The sequence below is a fragment of the Schistosoma mansoni genome, assembly GCF_000237925.1.
Source record: "Schistosoma mansoni, WGS project CABG00000000 data, supercontig 0182, strain Puerto Rico, whole genome shotgun sequence".
NCBI classification, from domain to species: Eukaryota; Metazoa; Platyhelminthes; class Trematoda; order Strigeidida; family Schistosomatidae; genus Schistosoma; species Schistosoma mansoni.
Genome location: NW_017386066.1, coordinates 311,888 through 332,250, shown reverse-complemented (window position 1 = coordinate 332,250; position 20,363 = coordinate 311,888). Strand labels below are relative to the sequence as shown.

Here is a 20,363-nt window from a genome sequence, read left to right as displayed (position 1 = left end):
GGTTGAAATCTAGAAAACGTGAAAACGTTCCTTTTCATGGTTACTTTTACGTTGAGAATCCCGTATTCAGTAAATCAGTTGCTATTAGTAAAAAAATGTGGAGCATCCAGTATTTTATACTGCAGTATTTTTCCGCTTAAATTTTTGATTGTTTATATCTTAGCTCTAGTTTGATCTTGTTCATTTTGTTTTAATGTTGCGTACGCGTTCCACGTTATACACTGCTTCATTATTTACTTACCGATGCGATCAAAAAATGTGGAAAATACTATTAGAAATCGAAATTAATGTTTAGTGCTTATGCTTGTCTATTCTGTAAACAATAATGCATAGCCAATGTGTGTGTGGCTTGTTTACTTTCACATTTTCGATTTTTATTATCACAGCATAATTTGATTGACTGGCTTTTATGCTCTAAAGAAATACTATAGTTTCATATCTAAAAAAGTTTAAATAGTTTTCCGCATGCACAATCTATCGCTGAACATTGTTCTTACGGTTTTTTTGGATGTTGCGTTCCCATTCTATAATCTGTTTTTCCTGACTGGGTAAGTCGCTGACATGAGTCTATTAAGTGAAAGCATTATTTAGAATAAATGGATTGTGGTTAGCAATGGAATCTGTAATTCGCATTTAATCCTATTTAGTGGATTCGTCAGCTAGATTTATTTGCATCTCAGTGTTAATATTTATTCTGGAACATAGACCCAGTACCTTTTACTTTAAATGCCAATGCCATTGTCCACTGAACTAGTAAGTTTGGATAGTCAATATCTCATTTTTGATGGATGCTATATTCAAATCATTATTAGTAAGTGTTAATATCAAATATATTCTCTTACCTCACAATATTTGAAGGAGAGCTTTAGCGTTATTCACATACAATTTTTATTGTCATATCGTGTATTTTGTAAGTTTATTATTTGACACCCTTATACATATGTATGTATGTATGTGCATCCATTCATTTTTATAGGGTAACACTGATAACCTCTTATCTCATACAACTGGTGGCGGTATTGGAGATTCAGTTAGCCTTTTTGAAAATCCAGATGGTTCAATCAGTGGAGAATCCGGTTCATTAGGACGACAGCTACCAAATTCTGTATTGGATTCAATCAATCCTGGTAAGTATTGATTGTTACTGTTTGTTTACATGAACTAACTACTATGATATCTAGTTTTGTTTATAAGAAACTTTGATCAGATTTTATCACTGCTTTTTTCATTGATTTTTATAATTATCGTTTAGTCTTTTGTTCTGTAGTTTTCCCAATGAATGTCAAAATAATTGTTTGTATTTATGAATCTCTTATCGTTACTGTTTATTACTTGCTGACTAACTGATCCCTCATGTAACTCATGTTTTTGTAGTTTACCTCTCGGATTTACACTAACTAGGCAATCAGATAAAAAAAGAGCAGAAAACACCGGATAATTGTTTCGCTTTAGAATGAAACTTGTAGTCAGTGACCATGAACATGGCTTTCTATTGAAGGTCAAACCTATAGGACCTCCAGACTTCTCACGGCAAGAACTTAACTATCAGACTACTTATTTAGCATCCAAATGGTTCATCTGTCGGACTGAACCATATGAGCAAGTGCAAACTGCCTGGTTGGGGTTCGCATGAATACTGTAGTCAGCAGTTAGGGACTTTGAATGACACGGCTCAAGATCGTTCGTGACGGTGCAAGTATACTCATTCTTTTCTTTCCCTTATGTCCTAAGTTTTAAATTCCTCATAATTTTTTTTGTTATTTCACTAGTTCATCTTTTCCCGAACTGTATCTTGAATGGCTTATCTTCCCCAGTACTGTTTATACTGTTATTACCTGTATCACTCTTGGATTTATTTTAACTAATTGATCTCACTGTGCTAACGGGGTTTGGCACACATGCTAGTATACGTGTTCCTGGTTCTACGTCGCGTTTGATTGAATGACTGATATTTACATTTACAACTCATTCACATATGTGCAGTGTTTTTGCATAAAATAATGTGTTGAAATTATCGTATGTTCTCACTTAGGAACTTTGAGGTTTAAATGAATTTCTCAATGTTTCTAATGAGAATTCAGTGGAATCAAGTATACTCTGTTTATTAGTCATTTCATACTACGTATATAATACATATCATAATTCATCAGGTTGTTAGGTAATTCTTGCATTCAAGCACATACGACCATAAATCTAACGCGTTTCTTTGCAAACTAGAATTCGTCAAATGTTATCTCGAATGGACTTAACGGGTTATCTTATTTTAGTCCTTAGAGCTTGTTATAATCAATTAAATTATTCCCCTGGTGTTCTGTCACAAACAGTTGTTTATTGCTTTTTGTTCATCTATAATGTTTGTATATTAGAGTAAAAAAAATTATCATCGACTTAGAATGATAGGTTTATTTGTCAAGGATTCTGCGATATCTCAATAGTGAAGTATACAGATCCTGTGTACTTGACATTGATCCATACTTTGATTGAAGGCGAATTACGATACACTACCTTATTGTCCAAACTGTAATTTAGGTGGGACTGTATTTTAATTTAATCTAATTTACCAGTCTAAGTGCTTACAGATACACCTTTGTTATCTTCTGAACACATCACATGAAATATTTGTATCTCGGTTATCAAATGTTTAGTTAAAGTAACTCTCCTTTCCAAAAGTAGAATGAGTTAGCTAATAGTCAGTCGTAATTAAATCAAATGTTAACTTCTCATGTCTATTCTCTGGAAAAATGTTACTTGTAAGCTATAGAAGCCATTGTAATTTAATGTTAAGACCTTAATTATAACCTACAATGGCATTTTCTTAATGTTTCCTTTTCTGTATGTATGTCTATCTATTGATCTATCAAAGTCAATGCATTTTATCGTAGTAAATGTTTCATCATTTGTGTATTATATATATACAATATAATATTATTATTATTGTTATCATCCAATCCCAGCTCGGCGAGTTATTCGGTTAACCAGTCAGTTCGTTAACTAACCGTGGGGAGTGAAGTACTTGAGCTCGCCGAGTACTACACTTGTCTTGCAAGTTTCACCAACTCTGATGCGTTGGAGTCTCAAACAACATCAATATGAATTCAGAAAGCTCTCTTAGTTTTTTTTGCAAATCTGGCCAAGCAAAAATGTGACATTAGTCCATTAAGTCATCGACTGTTGGGTTGAGCCGTTTAAGCTAGGTATATATTACCTGGTTTAAGTAGATATAATTATTGTGACCAATGGTTGAAGAGTTTGGATGGCACGGAATCGGTCACAGGGGCTTAAATAAATTTACTCTTTTTATCCCCTCTTAAATCATCAATCTATTTTATACTTTTTAATCCACAAATTCGTTGTTTCTTCCCTGTCAACATTACACATGTTTCAATTTTTTTGAGTACCACTCAAACTACTTTGGTATTCAGCTTGGTGATTTCATTGCACTGCTCTTCAGTATGGTGTGGTGACTTCGACTTTTAGCAGAGACTTGACTATTTCATTAATTTTTTAAAATTTTATCAACCATATTGGCTTGATATTCAATAAAGTCTTGGAGAAATGTACAGAAAAGTTTAGTGCTTCTAAGAAAAGTCAATAAGAGAAGTTAGCAACAGATGACATTTATGGTTTACTAAATCTAGTCCGATATATTGTGCCATAGTAACAGTTTGAAGAGTGGTAATAAAAGTTATTATTATAACCCAATATTTTGGGCGATTAATACATTCGGATCTCAGCGTAGTTTTATTTTTCATCGTTATTCAATAACTGATTTATTTTAGCTTTCACATCTCACTTGTAGCGTTTTAATAGTTGCCTAAAATGCGGTATGGAGGTGTATCGGTCATCAATATCTAATGAGGTCATTCTTATACTTGAATTTACCTGTTATATATATATATATGGTATACCATACGAAGCGTTAAGTTTACATGTTTTCTTAGTTACGGTTACTAATCATGTAATAAAACACGAATATGCATATTGATCATCTGCTTTTGATTAAGACAACTAACGGTATGATAAAGCTTTCTTCATTTAACTGAATCTAATTACTCATTACTAGTGTATTATGATCTGAGATTATCTTTTTATCCAAGAGCACAAAATCTAGTCCCAAGGTTTCCTATCAACTACCTCCAACCACTTTACGAATAAGACATGATTCACACGTTCTAGTGTCCTTGCCATAGATACATCTTTCTGGTGAACTCACTGGGACCGTTCTTTTTTCCGGAAACGAACGAAAACCCATAATCCGACTATTTTCTTGATATATAATCTAGTGTTTAATTAGATTAATATTCAATTGGTTTGAACATCGATGTATTGAATACTACGTATAGAGATTTACTTTGGAATTTTCAGTAATATTATTCACTGAGGGCTTTTTTAATTACTCTAGATGGATTCTTGATGATGTGGTGTCATGCCGTATAATATAAGTGTTTACGACTCGATTATTAAGATTTTATATTATCTTGTTGGTGATATTTATGACTTGTTTTTGACCAGTCTTTGTTGATTTATGTGCATTCCGAGCAGATTACCTCGATATAATCAACTTTAATACTGAATGTATTGAATGTACAGGAGTCAGCGTTAGTTACACATTTTTAAAACCCATTCACTATTGTTTAGTCGAATATTCATGGTATAAAAAACATCGTGTAAACTATTTGTCTTGGATAAATTCTTCGTGTACAATCTAGTCCATCACTTTATATCTAGTTTACATCATGAGCTGACAATCACTGAAGGCAAGGAGGCGCTGAACATGTTTCGGACTGATATGGAAGTCGTCAAAAGTTGGAATCCACGACCTAATTGGAAATCAGATGCAAGACTTCCAAACCTCAGAACGAGCATTTTTTCTCTAGATCACAATAATGGTTCCCAATGGTTTATTTTTCTAACTTCAATTATTTATTGATATTACACAACCACCTTTCGACGCCATTGGTGCACAGTTTCCTAACACCCAACGTATTTGAATATTTTGGTCACTGCTTCTCACTATAAATGCAGAAATTACCTCTCAAAATTAGCCACGAATGAGGACATGAATCTCAGTGTAATTGGTTTGTTGAGATTGTTGAATTTTTATATTTTGTTCACCACTGACTAACTAATAGCGTTAGGAAATAGTTGCTCAATATTGCGAATTAATTGTAGCTAGAATCGTGAATCATTGGATCTCAGGCTCGTTAGTTTAAAAATTATAGTTCATTGTAGGTTCTGAAGGTTTTGGGTTCAAAATAAAAGATCTAGGAAAATCATAAAAAGCCCCCCAAAAACTATAAATGTATCATACTGTGGTGTGGTCTACTTATATCCACATAAGTAATATATGGTGATGTTCAGACATAGAATCTATTTCGGCAGAAGACCGATAGGGAAAGAACTGAAATGAAGCGCAATCGGTAGGAAAATGCATGAACAATGGAGTTAGAAAAGATGAACTGATATTTACAGAAGAAACAATGAACATTTAGACAATTAGTTGTTAATTTGCAAATTAACTGTTTGTTGTATGGTTATCAGAATTTAGTGAGATAGTCTGTAATTTTTGTCTAAATACACTCAATTGTCCCCACCAGTGTACACTATTTTTATTCAGAGCAATAATTGTTATGTAATGGTTGATATTTAGACAATTGTTAAGTTATAAATAAGATAACACCATTTATAGACAAATGGATAATTTTATGCTAATTATCTCTTTTAAAAAATAGATAGACAATATAGGTACTTGTTTATCATTCAAAATTGTAACTCTTCTGATAAGAAATCATTATGTGCAGAAAATAGGAAAATCACATCAATGTGATGGTTTAGGAATTCAAAAGTCAATAAAATTTTTCATTTAACATTTCCAGTAAAATTATCCTGTCAGAAAATTCTATTACTTTCTCATTCTAGAAGGTATCAATATAATGAGAGACTTCGGTATGTGGTTGTTCTTTTCTTTGTAAGAAATTCTTTAACAATACTCCAGTTAACGGATGAATCCCAACATCTTTTAAGTATCCTGACAACAGTGATAGCTTGTTTTTTTTAAACCGCCAAGTTTCACATGTTCAACCTCATTAATATTATTCGTCTATGTCTGTTTTTGTCTGTATAAACACATCTCATGTCTCATATGTATATATGGTATACCTGTAAATTTTTCATTCAAGGTATAAGTAAATACGATACATTTTTTTTTCTTTTCTTAGACTAGTAAACAATTGATTGTATGTCATAATTATATACTGATAAAACAATCATTATATAATACCTTGAGATTATTGATTTATGATGAATTATTATGTTGGTATATTTGGTTTTTCTACCTTAGTTTCCAGTTTTTTTTCCACTGTTTTCCCCTTGACAATAAAATTTTCCACTGTTTAGCTCCTCATTTTTTAACTTTTCTATCAGATACATGAAATCAGTGTTCTGTTTTTTTTTAAATTTTTATTGCCTACTTATCATAAATCTAGTTTATTATCTAAAACATACAATATTTTCATAAATTCTCAGCATTTTTAAATAAATTACTCGTGGATAATGTTTTACGAAAATGATATTGTAATTCATGTACTAAAGTACAAGTTTTTGTACATTTGAATAATTTTATAGTTTGATGAAAGAAATTTAGATGGGGAAACTAGTTGGATCACTTAAAGTTAAACATTGACACCGTTGGATGCCGACCAGCTCAGTAGTCTATCGGTTAACTGCTCTGGCGCGAAGCTGGTAGGTCCTGGGTTCAAATCTCGCAAGTGAGGGATCGTGGATGCACACTGCTGATGAGTCCCGTAATAGGACTAAACGGCCGTTCAGTGCATCTAGGTTTTCCATGGTGGTCTAGCTTCAATTAACTCATAATTTCAATTATGAAAAAAGACTACTTTATTGTTTAATGTGTAATTACAGTGTCTTTGTAAATTAAGAAAACCATACATTAAACACATAATTTGCATATTTTCCATGATTCTTCCAATTTAATCGTTATTTTAATTACTCTCTGTTTCCCTACCCATTCTCTTCAATTCAATCTTCTCAGTCTTCTGTTGGCTAACATTCCCCTTCTGACTGCTGCTACGTATCACTTATATCTATCAGCATGGGTAGCATGCACCACAAAAGTCATGTTACCATCCGATTAGCTACACTAAAGTAGATTAAACACGAGTTTCGAACTACAAGTTAATGGTTTTCGGATAATCCTACAATAAATGATGTTTCTAACGTGTAAGAAAAGTTGGTGATTACCTATTCAAATTCCCCTCCCCACTAACTTGTGCACGTTTTCTTCTTAGTTTTTACTTTGCTATTTTCACGATCTCAAAGTCATCTTTGCTGCTTTTTAAACCTGAGTGTTCAACTAAGTTTTTAATTTTTAGTGGAAGTATTAAAGCTCCGTAGAAAGTTCTATCCTCACCCTCTCTTATTCTTCCGTGCATCATCATCGACTTGGCTTTTTTATCATTATTATCAGCTTTATTCAATATAATATTTTTAGTACAACATAGAATTTTCAGCTCAAAGTATTTCAACAAGTTTTTTTTTCCTTATTTCTTGATCGATTCTGACAATAAATATTGAGTGATCGCCAGTTAAAAGGTAACAGTCTAGTCAATCAACAGCTAAATAATGTTCATTCTTTTCTCTGGATATTGTCTGCAACTACAATATCTTTGATTGGGCCTTTTTTAGCTTGTACGGAGAAAGATTGTATACATTTCAGAGACGCACCTGGATAAGTTATCCGATTAATAGCCATAATGATGATTAAAAAAAACTAGAACAAAATTGAAATATCTAGATGTCAGGAACAGGTAGGCCATATGTTCAAGCAGGTCACCATATCTGGTTTCAGTAGCTTCTGTTTTCTACTAGAACAATTTTCTGATTATTTGTAATCTAAAGTAACTGTAAAGTGTAACAGTATGACAGAAAACTAAAACCATCACTAATTAATCCAGCACAAATAAACAAAATCAGTCGATTTTAGTATAATTCTTTTGATTATAAGCCGTTTGTAATAATGTCATATTCGTTATTATTAATGGTTTGTAATCTTATCCGTTTGTGTTATTTAAGACTGGGATTAATCAATGTTTGTTATAATATTTGCATTCTGAGCGGATGGCTACAGTTTGTCATCATGTCACAAGTTTTTTTTTCCTAGCTTATTTAATATTACGATTCCTGGCTAATGCCTTTATACCTGTTGAAATTTCAGCAGCTATCTGGACTCAGTAGCCCAGTAGATATTACGTTTACAGTTTAAAGTAAAATGTTACTAGGTTAGAATCTTTTTGTTTGAACATCAACTCTAGAGTTCAGATATAAATCAGATGAAGAGTCCCAAATTGGACAAATTGCTTTTCACCGATTTCATTGGTAATTGGATACTAAATTTACTGAAATTCGTTACTTGCCGGTCATGAACAACGTTTGCGAGAAACTATTGTTTTTGTCGGTTATAACACTCAGCTTCCAACCATTGGTAGTATGGTGTGTATACTAATTATGTTGGCGGATATAAGTAGCATGTAACACCAGTCGGAAATGAAATTCATGCCTACAGAAGATAGAGAAGATTCAATTTAAGAAAACAGAAAGTAATAGTAATAACAATGGAATTGAAAGAATCATGAATCATGTAAAGAATAACTGATGGAAAATGTGCAAATTCTGTGTTTGACATATGACTTTCTTATTTTACTAAGGTACTCTGTAATTTTGTATAAAAATATAAACTGATCTTTCACACTTGAGTGTTCGTTCACTACAGTAGTAATCGTAATGATAGTACGGCACAGTTTCGAATCAAACTTCATCTACATCGGTGTTTGATCAATTGTGTTTAGCGGTATCAAATTAGCTCCTGAACAAATTGTGTAACTCAAATAACAGTATAATAATCAGTTTTTTATCACTATTATTATTATCATTATTATTAATTAAATCAATTTTTTTAGTATTGTTTGTTTGAATCTTCCCATTGATGTTTAGGACTGCAACTGGTCAGTCTCTAATTGGTATATGTGCATACTGTGCGTATTGCCTCGATATAGCCTTGATTCACAAGCATTGTAAACAAAGATGGATAGTGGCTAGCAGTGGAATCCAGTTTGACGCGCGTTTCGTCCTATTTGTGGCTCGTCAGCTGGATGTGCCTGCATCTGAGAGTTGATGTTCACTCTGGGACTCGAACCCAGTACCAAATAGCACGAAACGCGCGCCAGACTGGATTCCACTGCTAGCCACTATCCATCTTTGCTTACAATTATTATTAATTGTTTAAAGAGAATGTGACGAATACATTTTTTTACTACTTAGTTCAGCTATATTCACCCTTCATTTGATATTCAACAAGTCTTATTTACAGGACCATTTAGCATATCATTTTGATATTTCTTCTCTTTTTTTATTTTATATAAAAAAGTACATTTTCCCTATCAACTTATTCGTTGTCGATCTAACAAAAAATAAATGATGAATCGAATTCAAATGACCCCATTTTGTAGGATTCATTCTCTCAGTTTGTTTTATTCATTTGTTTTCATTGACCTTTCAAGCTCATCATTATCATCATCATTATTATTATTTCGTTTATTCTAATAAATAAAATTCTTCTAAGGGCAAAAAGAAGAAAAAAATTAATCATATCACATGATTAACTTTCTTAGTTTAGTTTATTTAAAAAAATTGGTAAATATAACAAAAGTCAGGGTCAGGTATGTTATCATTAAAAAAATTATCATAGTTATTAAATTTTTTTTGAATGGATGTTTAAAAGGTTTTCTTTCATCACCCCTCACCACCCTACAATATTACTATCTAGTTGTTTTGTATTAGATTAGAATAGAGTATGGGGTAAAAAGATTTACTTGAGGTTTACTTACTCGTTTATAATATATAGCTTGTATCTTGTATCTTGTATCTTCCAATTTCCAAGATTGGGGGTACATGGGTTCAGATATGCGTTTGTGTGTAAAATGAAGGAGAAAGAGAGAGAGAGAGAGAGATAAAGTTCTTTTTTCTTCAGGAATTGACATTATCCAGATGGTGACTAATGATTTATAGGATTTGCTTTGTATTATGATTTGGAACTCTTTTTTATCAGCACGTTGTACTCTGAAAATTAAATTCTGTCTTACTCTTGTAAAATCTAAATCTTACTATAGAGTTATTACTATGAAGGTTAAAAAAACCTTTGATACATTATAAAACTTTAGCCCTCTTTGTCTGAGTTTAATGTGTTTAGATATTGATGTTAATTAATTATATATCCTAGATGACTCATTGTACATTCTGTCAACAAGTCACGTTGATACAACGTAGATATTAAAAGTCGAATACGAACTGTATTTAGGATATGTATATTTGAGACATGCTAATGTTGAACGACTGACTAACCATAAAATATTCAGCAACTGTATAAAGCGTTTTTTTCTGGTTAGCATTTTTTAGCGAGTTGGTCTTCTACGGGATGGGGTCGCTAACCCCATTCCCAACCCTCCTCCTTTACCCGGGCTTGGGACCAGCAGTAGCCTTCGGAGGAGCTACAAGCGGAGTTCACTGTATAAAGCATTGATAGTAAATCAACTCTGTTACATTCGATGAAAACTAAAATGATGGTAACTTCCAGGAATTATTTGGGACTATTATTATATTTATGTTCTTATTGTATAATTATTAAGTGACTATATATATATATATATATTCATCAAGTAAGTACTGATTAGCTCAAATAATTTTATTGATTGAGCAAATCATATCACTAAAGGACATCGCTTTAGATCCATTTTCCTCATGTATGTAGGTGTTTATTGCTATATTGATATACTTGAATTCAATCAATATGTATGTTTACATTAAATTACATCCCATACATCTATGCATCGTTTCACTTTAATATTTCATGGTGATAGATTTCTGTTTTACTTTTCTCGTTTTTTTGTTTTTGATGATGATTCACACACATGCACACATGCAGTACTAGTATTTATCTGTGTTAATGCTTGAAAATATGTTCAACTTTCTTTTTTTTTTTTTGCAAAGAGTGAAAACAATGTATTTTTCTGTTTAATTGTTGTTTAAGAAAATTATTTCAAATAGTCACTTTCGTCATGCAATCATATCTATATACATAGAGTTTTTCCTATCCATTTGTATTCATCATTCATAATTTACAATACACTGAAGTAATACTGAACCAAAGTATCCGTTTATATGAATGAAATATTCTAATCACATAAGAACTGCTTATTTTCAACGTTTACACTGATCATTTCTCGTCTGTTCTATTTTTAATTTGTTTTGATATTGCTTTTATATACTTAATTTCCCTTTTTCTTCTTATTATGGTTTACATTTCTGTATGTCAATTCTTTCTTCTTCCTTTTGACTCCCCACCTTGGTGTCCAATTATATTTCCATTTCTTATTGTTCTATTAGGTATCTCTTTTCCTCTTCCTAAAATTTTGTTTCATCTGTATTCAGTAAACATTTTGATTTTCTTTTTTACTACATTACTGTTTTTTTCTTCTTAGAGAGTTTATCATCAAGGCTGCAGGTTTTACTTTTAAAATAATACATGCATTGGCTTTTTTTTTCTATAAAAAATAGTTCTCTTTTTCCATTAATTAATGGTAATCGCGACATGTATACATTATTTAGATAGAGATATACATTTAGGATCTTCACAGCCCAAATTACTCGTTGTGTGTGCGTGTGTATGTGTAAATGTAATCGTGGTGACATATTTGTTGTTGTTGTTGTTTTTACTCTTTTCATATTTTCTTTCATGAAATATGAGACGATCCCACAGTTGTTAGCTGTAAATTGAATAAAGTTTGTTAACCAATAACTGTATTGATTTTTTTAATTGGAATAAACTTATATGAAAGTTTTTATTCGTTGTGTAACATATTTACTGTACTAGTTCAGATCACTGTACATGATTTAATATTTCACATCATTTATTGTATAAAATCTTCCATATCGGTTGGTTAATTCATTGTTTTAGCGAAATGTGCAGTGAGACTATAATTTTTGGACGATCTTTAAGAGACGCTAGCTTGACCTTGAGAATATTCACTCACTAAATAGAACTAAATGAGGGTTGTAAAGCAGTGTAAAGAATTAGAATTATGATTTACACTTGATAGTTAGAATTAAGAACATAGATTTGGCCTATTCATCACGTAGTGACATCAACTAAACTACCAAAACGTTATTTAGCCAAATGGATGAATAAATTTTGCTTCAACATCTAAGACCTGTTATCATAAATCTTATTGATTCGTCTATAAATTATAGTTTCGCTATTATATTGTCATAAGTATACATCGACGAACGTTAATTGGACATTCAATCTTGAACATGAACCACCGAAGTAATTCGAATCTGTACTAATAAAATAATTTACATATTAATATCAAAGTTGATCTTGATAATTTCAAAAAAAAGATTGATCATTTAAGTAGAAGTTTTCAAACAAAATAATGATTTATGTTTTTCATGTTCCCAGTGAGTAGAAATTTGAATGGCTCTGTCATTTCATGACCTTATTTTAGATACTTTTTTTAAAAATAGAAATAAATAAATAACCGAATAAATTAATAGTCATTGATATTATTGCAAATATATCATCGTTTATTTATTATTTATTTAAACACATAAATATTGATACAAAAGGGCACCAGATATATATGCGCCGCACAAATCTCATTTTATTCAAGTGAGGGCTGTGATACTGCCCAGGTGCCACACCCTGAGCCTTTGACCTAAAGGTCTGATCCACAAGGCAGTGGAACATCGTGAGGAGATGCAGTCCCATGGTAGCCGGTGACCAACTATTGATTCATACGCCATTTGTTCCTTCAGGATACTGGAGCCCATATGCACCATTGGCTTGGAATCAGGGTTTTCCAACTCCCCTAGGTGGACTTTCCGTGTCCACCAACCCGGTTAAAGTGCCAGGCATTCACTTTTTGTCCTTTTAATTTCGTAAACAACAGGAATGCCACGAGAAGGCAGTGAGTAGGACTACCCTGTCAGGGGCTATATACGCGTGACCATGTGAGAGCATTCGAAGAGGGAGAGCGGACTCTCCCCACTCTCAGCCGTAAAGGGCATTAGTTATTTAGTAAATTATCTAACCAAATCTTTCTTCTGTATTTTTTTTGTTTTTGTGAATAAATATAGCTCGGTTTCTTTTTTTCCTCTTGTGTCTAACTAACTACCGTTGAGAATTCGATCAAATGGTCAACCTATAAATAATATCGAATAGTTCAGGAAAGTTATATACCCCTGACACAAATAGAAAATCAATTCACTTTGTGAATATTAACAACGGTAGTGATTCATAGTTACATTGATAAACGTTTACCTCTAGGGGACGGCAAATATTTTTAACCGAGAATAAACATGATTTTGAAGATGTTATTTTCTCTGAGCTAGATATTTTAGTTATGAAATTTACATTGTCCTTCTAGACAAATTTATCAGTAAATACTTCAAAGCTCACTTCTCTTTGAATTATTTGCTTATGTTGTATTGTCCAGAAAGACGATGATTTCTTCATCATTAAACTATCCATAGTAGAGAACACAATAACACGAAAGTTTTACTTTAACTAACTAGACATTTAATTTTCTTAACGTACATAATATTATCATGTGGGTATTTAGTAAACTATACAATTAAGTAAATGTATGACAGGTTTTGACATGAATAGTCATGTAAATTATGAATGTAACATTTTAGTTGTCTATTAGTTATTTTAGATTGTTCATATTTCACTGAAGTCAAATCTATGAATGAAGATAGATATACGCATATATTGTCTTATCTTTATTTTGTTCATAATCGATTACAATGAACAGTTGTGTATATGGTTACTTCAAACTGTAGAGTGTTGAAATCTTGTGCAAAAAATATTGTTTATATCATTAATAGTAAGGGTTTAAATTCACTTAGTATTACTTGTTTGAATCTTCCCATTGATGTTTAGGACTGCAACTGGTCAGTCTCTAATTGGCATATGTGCACATTGTGCGTATTGCCTCGATTTAGCATTAATTCACAAGCATTGTAAACAAAGATGGATAGTGGCTAGCAGTGGAATCCAGTTTGACGCGCGTTTCGTCCTATTTGGGACTCGTCAGCTGGATGTGCCTGTATCTGAGAGTTGATGTTCACTCTGGGACTCGAACATATGCCAATAAGAGACTGACCAGTTGCAGTCCTAAACATCAATCAGAAAATTCAAACAAGTATTACTAAGTGAATATAAACTTAACCCCATTGCACAAGCAAGTGGCTATCAGGACTTAGTAACTGAGTGGATAACGCGATGGCGTTTGAAGCGAAGGTTACTGGGTTCGAGTCCCATAGTGAACATCAACTCTGAGATGCAGGTACATTTAGCTGACGAGTCCTAAATAGGTCGAAACGCGCGTCCTAGATTCCACTGCTAGCCACTATCCATCTTTTTTTAGTGAGGGTTCAAGTTTTTCGTTGTCAATATTTAACAATGAATTTTTGATTAGTCTTTTCTAAATTATATAGATATTGTATAGATTGCTTCAATACGATCATTTTGTCACAAATTCATTTTTAGAATAAACGGATTATAGCAAGTAGCAGAATCCAGGAGTACTAATAATAGGATAACTCACCTTCATTTAAATCGATATAAATGTTATACCTGTTGAACAAGTTAGTTACTATCTTAGCTTAGTGGATAGCGTGTTGTGATTAATGTATCGAAAGGTACTGAGTCTTAGTCGCGATGTGGACACAAACGCTGGGAAAGCACTGAGTAACTGTTTTGTCTTAGCGTAAGACATCTCAACATTCCACACTGACGACTTCTCTAGAAATCGAGTCCAGGGACCTACGTGTCATACGACGAACACTTAACCATTAGAACCACCAAGTCGGCGTCGTACCGTACAACTCCAATTTCAATCAATTCGCCATATAGAATAACTATTGACTGAGTCTTCTTTAAAAGATATAACTACCTATATTTCATGTGTATTGTTTTATCAGATGATAGTTACCTATTCGTTGTTTCCGATTTGTGTATTCATTCTATTTAGTAATCTAACCATACCTTTCGTTGTACATGCGTATATGCATAAATGAGGGTGGTTTTGCCAGTGTTTGTGTGTGCATTACCTATGTATACTATTCGGTTATACAATTTAAATTGGAACTTGTTTACTTTATACATAGATAGATATGGATATTTATGTTCGTTTGTGTGTGTCTTTGTTTCAATTGTTTTCACATAATGTAAACATGTATTCTTATTTGTCGACGATTTTTTTACCGAGCCAAATAGACAAAGTACTTCCCTGCAGTTCATTCTTGCTGTTGTGATATTTACTTAAATAACCATATTCTTCTCGATTAATGATAAAACAAATAGAATTTTCTATTATTCACACTTCATTGATCGCTGTGTAGTAGTAGTAGTAGTATTGGTAGTGGTGGTGGTGACCAATATTATGCGTATCCAGTCTGCTAGTGCTGATTGAATTCTATCGATCAATTTGTAATGTGGCTACTAGTCTAAGTGACTCAACATCATGTATATAATGCTGAGATGTTAGAACTAGACAAACATTTCATTGGTCTTTACTCGGTGGTCTGTCAGTTGTAAATATCTTATTCTTACGTAAGCACAGTCGCAATCCAGATTGCTCACTAATAATGCATCAGACAGGGGAGATGTTAATTTAGGAATTTCGGCACTCACAGCATGCACTTTTCCCTTAAAGTAGTAATCGGATTTCTCATGATTCATATTTACAACTTTTAGGAGTCGTGCACTAAGAGGAAACAGCCGTCTTGTACTTAAATTTTCAGTGATTTTCTTTTAGTTGCTTCCATAAATAAATAAAATGTCTAAAAATCTGTTTTAATGGTTGAGTAACCATTGTGTTTAATATATCCTGTTTTCCAACCATTAAGTCTTTCGTTAGAACCCCATTTCAGTTTGAACAGCTTTCTCACGTTTATACACTTTCTATACAAAACCTCTTTGACTCGTAGTTGAGTACATAAGCTTTTGCATCACATCAAATTAACATGAATTGTTTAACAAATTACCTACACTTTTCTTTATCTATCTAATTTAGATTTACCTTGTCCATAGATTTATAATCAGATTCTCTATTGATCCTTCTTTTCTGTAGCTGTAGAACATGGTCTATGAAAGTAAAAGGCGTCAATAGTGGGTTTTAGGTCATTGACGATACATATTTTTGGTATATTGGGCTACGGATAATTGAATCTACTTTAAAGATCATAGTGTTATCTAGTATTCATGCCTATTGTTTTAATACGTGGTTGCGTATTCATTTCTTTGAACTCTATCTTCTGGAATGATATTCTCACTTCATTATATGTGAAAAAATAATAATGAATTCTCTATACTCGGCGCCCAATTATTGTCAAATTGTTCATTCTAACCTTGACGAATATTCGTATAAATGATATTCTCACTACCTAATCTCCCTCATTATCATTGTTGATGCAGTGTTTCAACTCTTTTATCACTCATCTTATTCATTTTATCTCATTCAGCTAATTTATTAATGAGGATTTGAATTAACGCATATTTATACCACTTTCATTTAATTATAATTGACTAACTAATTACTACTACTGACGTAACAACTCTATTTCCCTCGCAAATGAGTAAACTAGTTTGACAATTTTATAGGTCGGTTAAACATAAAAATTAAAAAAAAGGTAAAATCCAAATATTACAAGGGTACATTATTTATTTTTATGTTCTATTCTTCTCTATTGATTTTCATTATATATTTACTAAATAATGTTTCGTGTTATGAAAAAACCTTTTCTACTTGAATTAGTCAATTATACTAGTAATAATAGTTAGTTCTTGATTATGGAAACAAGGGAATATTAATTATATTTTGTTTGTGTGTGTGTGTGTGCGAAGGGTAAATCAATCTACTTCTAAAAGAGTTATATTTATAATCCCCTCAACTTTAAATCAAACTTAATATTATTAAATATGACCTTGTCTAGCTTTATCTCCGAGATAGTTCTTTAATCTTCATATACATATATCAATCATCCTGATAACCGTTATTAAATGAATCCCAACGGTGTATAAATTTCAGAGGACAATACAAAGCGTCAACCACGGTTTATTACTAACAAGCACACATAGCCTGTTCTAGCAGAAATGCAAATGCGAGCGAGCAAATTAGCAGTCAAATAAAGAGTTGAGTAAATTGATAAAAATCAAGAACATGAATATAGGAAAGCAAATGAGTTATCGAGCGATTCAAGTAACTAGTAAGAGGGATGTGTATAGGGTTAACACGTGAATAGGGCTACGGACATGGTAATAACAACACAAAAATATACAAATTATTATCATGCTACTTGCTATCTCTGTCTGCCCACATAAGTAGCACTCAACACACTTTAAGTCACCTCTTTAAGAGCGATTCATCCACCTACTAACTGATTATTGAGTAGTAAATATCATGTTTTGTCATCCTTAACTCCAATCAGCTTTTTTTACCAGTTACATATGCGCTTTACTAGCATTTTACCTACAAACTAAGGTTACCTACTGAAGCCACTGAATATTAAATAATTGCAGTATTTGAGCTTACAAACTAGTGGTCACATTACAAATTGGTTATATAAAATTTAATTAACATTGGGCATTAGGTGATTATATATACGTAGGCATTACACTACCATCGGTGGTATAAGGAAAAGTTCCCGACAGTGTGTTGCTGAACCAGATGAAAGATTCGGCAGACACCTAGCTTGGAGATCGGCCGTGCACAGACTAAATCGCGACGCATTAGTGTGTCAATGTTAATTTTTTTGTTTGTGACTAAAATTAAAAGAAAACTATAGATTGATAAGCAATGAAGTATGATTATCTTCCTGTTTCCTATTGTTATAATTTCTTCCTAATATTAAAATGACAGTTAAAAAGTCTGCTATCGATACTTGGTTAATAAAATTCAGTCATTTTTTTGTTTAAGCATACCAACTGTTTACATGTAGTCGTTTGTTTCAAGTTAGCTGACTTTCATCTCTCTCTTGCTCTCGCTCTGTGTGTGCGCATTCAGTTAAAGTACCAAAAAGCTTAGATAGGACATTCCAAAGTATATTAAATCAAATAAATGTATCCTAGAATTGTGACTTCCCTATAAAAAAAAGACTTAAAATTCAATTACCATTTGTGATCAGTTTATTTTCATGCTGAAATTGACAGATATACAATAACAGTAGTAAAACCAAAATGTAAAAAAAATATATATTCACACATAATATATAAAGTTTGGAATTTTCCATTTGTTAATTTTATGCCCACTTCCTTCCCCCTGTTGCCCCTCGTCGACGAACATAGGCCGCCTACCAGTATTCTTCATCCAACCCTGTCCTGGGCAATCCTTTCCAGTTCTTTACAGTTATTATTCATCTTTTTGATATCTCTTTCGATTTCTCCCAATGTGTTATTTATAGTTAAGTGAGTTATATGCTTTAATTCAATTTGAATCCTCAAACTGTTATTGTTGGTCAGATTGTATGTGAAGAGGTAAGCAGAAATTTTCACGTAATCTGCTAAAGTCATCGTATTTTTCTCATAGTTTTATATTTCCTTTTATCTTTACCCCTTGTTAAGCTTCACTTAGTTACTGGTACTTATTGCTTAGAAGTTATCTTTTATTAATTAGTATTCGATTCGTATTATTATTGTTAGTAGTGGAAGTACTACTAGCAGTATACACAATAATTTCCTGTTGTGATGTGTAGTAAGTATAAACTAATAGCTGGTGGTGTGTACGTGTGTAGCTTTATTCATGTGTTGAGTGCTTACCATTTGTATTATTGTCTTCATTATTGTTATTTTCAATTTTTGTCAAGCGGGATTGTGTAGCCTCCTGATTTTGTTGACATAATATTTGAAACCCTCGATTTAACATAAGATACTACTACCAATAACCATAACAGTAGTAATAATGATCCGCTGTATATTCTGCCATGTTATAACTATTACTTAACTGGTATTATTTCCCACATTTTTAATCATATTTAGTGTTCACGTAATTTAACCTTACATGTACATATGTATGTCCCAATGATTTCTCTGTCTGTCGAACTTGATGGTTGCTATTTTGCTTCATTTCAGTGAACACAACACGAAGTATCTTAACAAATGTTAGCAGTGTGACTGACCATCATCCACATAATACTTATATACAGACATTAATAATACAAACATATGATCTGAGAAAAAAATTATGCCGGCTTGAATTGGCAGGCTCTATTTCAAAAAGACTTAATCGATAAACCGAAAACAATCAAAGTGATAATAGACAGAATGAAGCCTATATATATGTATTAGTTTAATCTGTTTAATCTGTCTTAAGATCATATTAAGAGTTTGACCTTTTGTGAATATCAATCGTTTCCCCAAGTTACTAAATTTTTCTATCGTCTTTCACTTTAAAGATCATTCTTGAAATATTTTATAATATTGATCGTTTTAATCATCCAATTCCCATAGGTCCCGTTTTGTATTAGCAGCATCTTCTAGTTGTCTGTAAATTGGAATAGATGTACTTATTTTCAAACGCAAGTTTATTATGAGTACCTTTAAATGTTTTTTCATAGTTGAAATCATGGGTCAATTGAAGCTAGACCCCCATCAAAAACCTGGAAGCACTGGACGGCCGTTTCGTCCTATCATGGGACTCCTCAGCAGTGCGCATCCACGATCCTGGCTCAGTGGTCTATCGGTTAAGAGCTCCGGCTCGAGACTGGTAGGTCCTGGGTTCGAATCTCGCGAGTGTGGGATCGTGGATGCGCACTGCCGAGGAGTCCCATAATAGGACGAAGAGGCCGTCCAGTGTTTCCAGGTTTTCGATGGTGGTCTAGCTTCAATTGACTCATGATTTCAACTATGAAAATACTTAATTCTCCACAAAACCCCCTCTGATTGCTTTAAATGTTTCAAAAGAAATCTTTACAACAACTTTAAAAGTGTACATAGTTTTTAAATGGTCAGACTCTATGTTTGAACACTATAGGAGTTAGAAGTATTGTTGTCGAATTATAGGAATAGTGAATAGTTTAGGTTCATTTGTGTTTAATGATTGATAATTATCAGATAAATGACTTAGTTATCGTCCCCCTTGACTGTTGGAATAAACAAGCAAACGATTCAATAATGACAGTTTAGCTTATTGATTTCAGTGAATCTTAAAGATCATTCAACTAAGTACGACCAATACATAGCCATTACAATGGGTGTCGATATGTTGATTAGAAATAACAATCTCATA

The 20,363-nt window shown here is 32.5% G+C and overlaps 1 protein-coding gene across 1 annotated transcript in view; it reads left to right on the top strand.

The window, feature by feature from the left end:
- The window catches only part of Smp_143420 (actin bundling/missing in metastasis-related), a gene marked incomplete at both ends in the record, with an annotated part of 59,945 nt that overhangs the window by 37,199 nt on the left and 2,383 nt on the right, over positions 1-20,363 (top strand). The window contains one exon of the mRNA XM_018794987.1: positions 977-1,127. Within this exon, the coding sequence (XP_018647014.1) occupies positions 977-1,127 (151 nt within the window). The remainder of the gene's footprint in view (positions 1-976; positions 1,128-20,363) is intronic.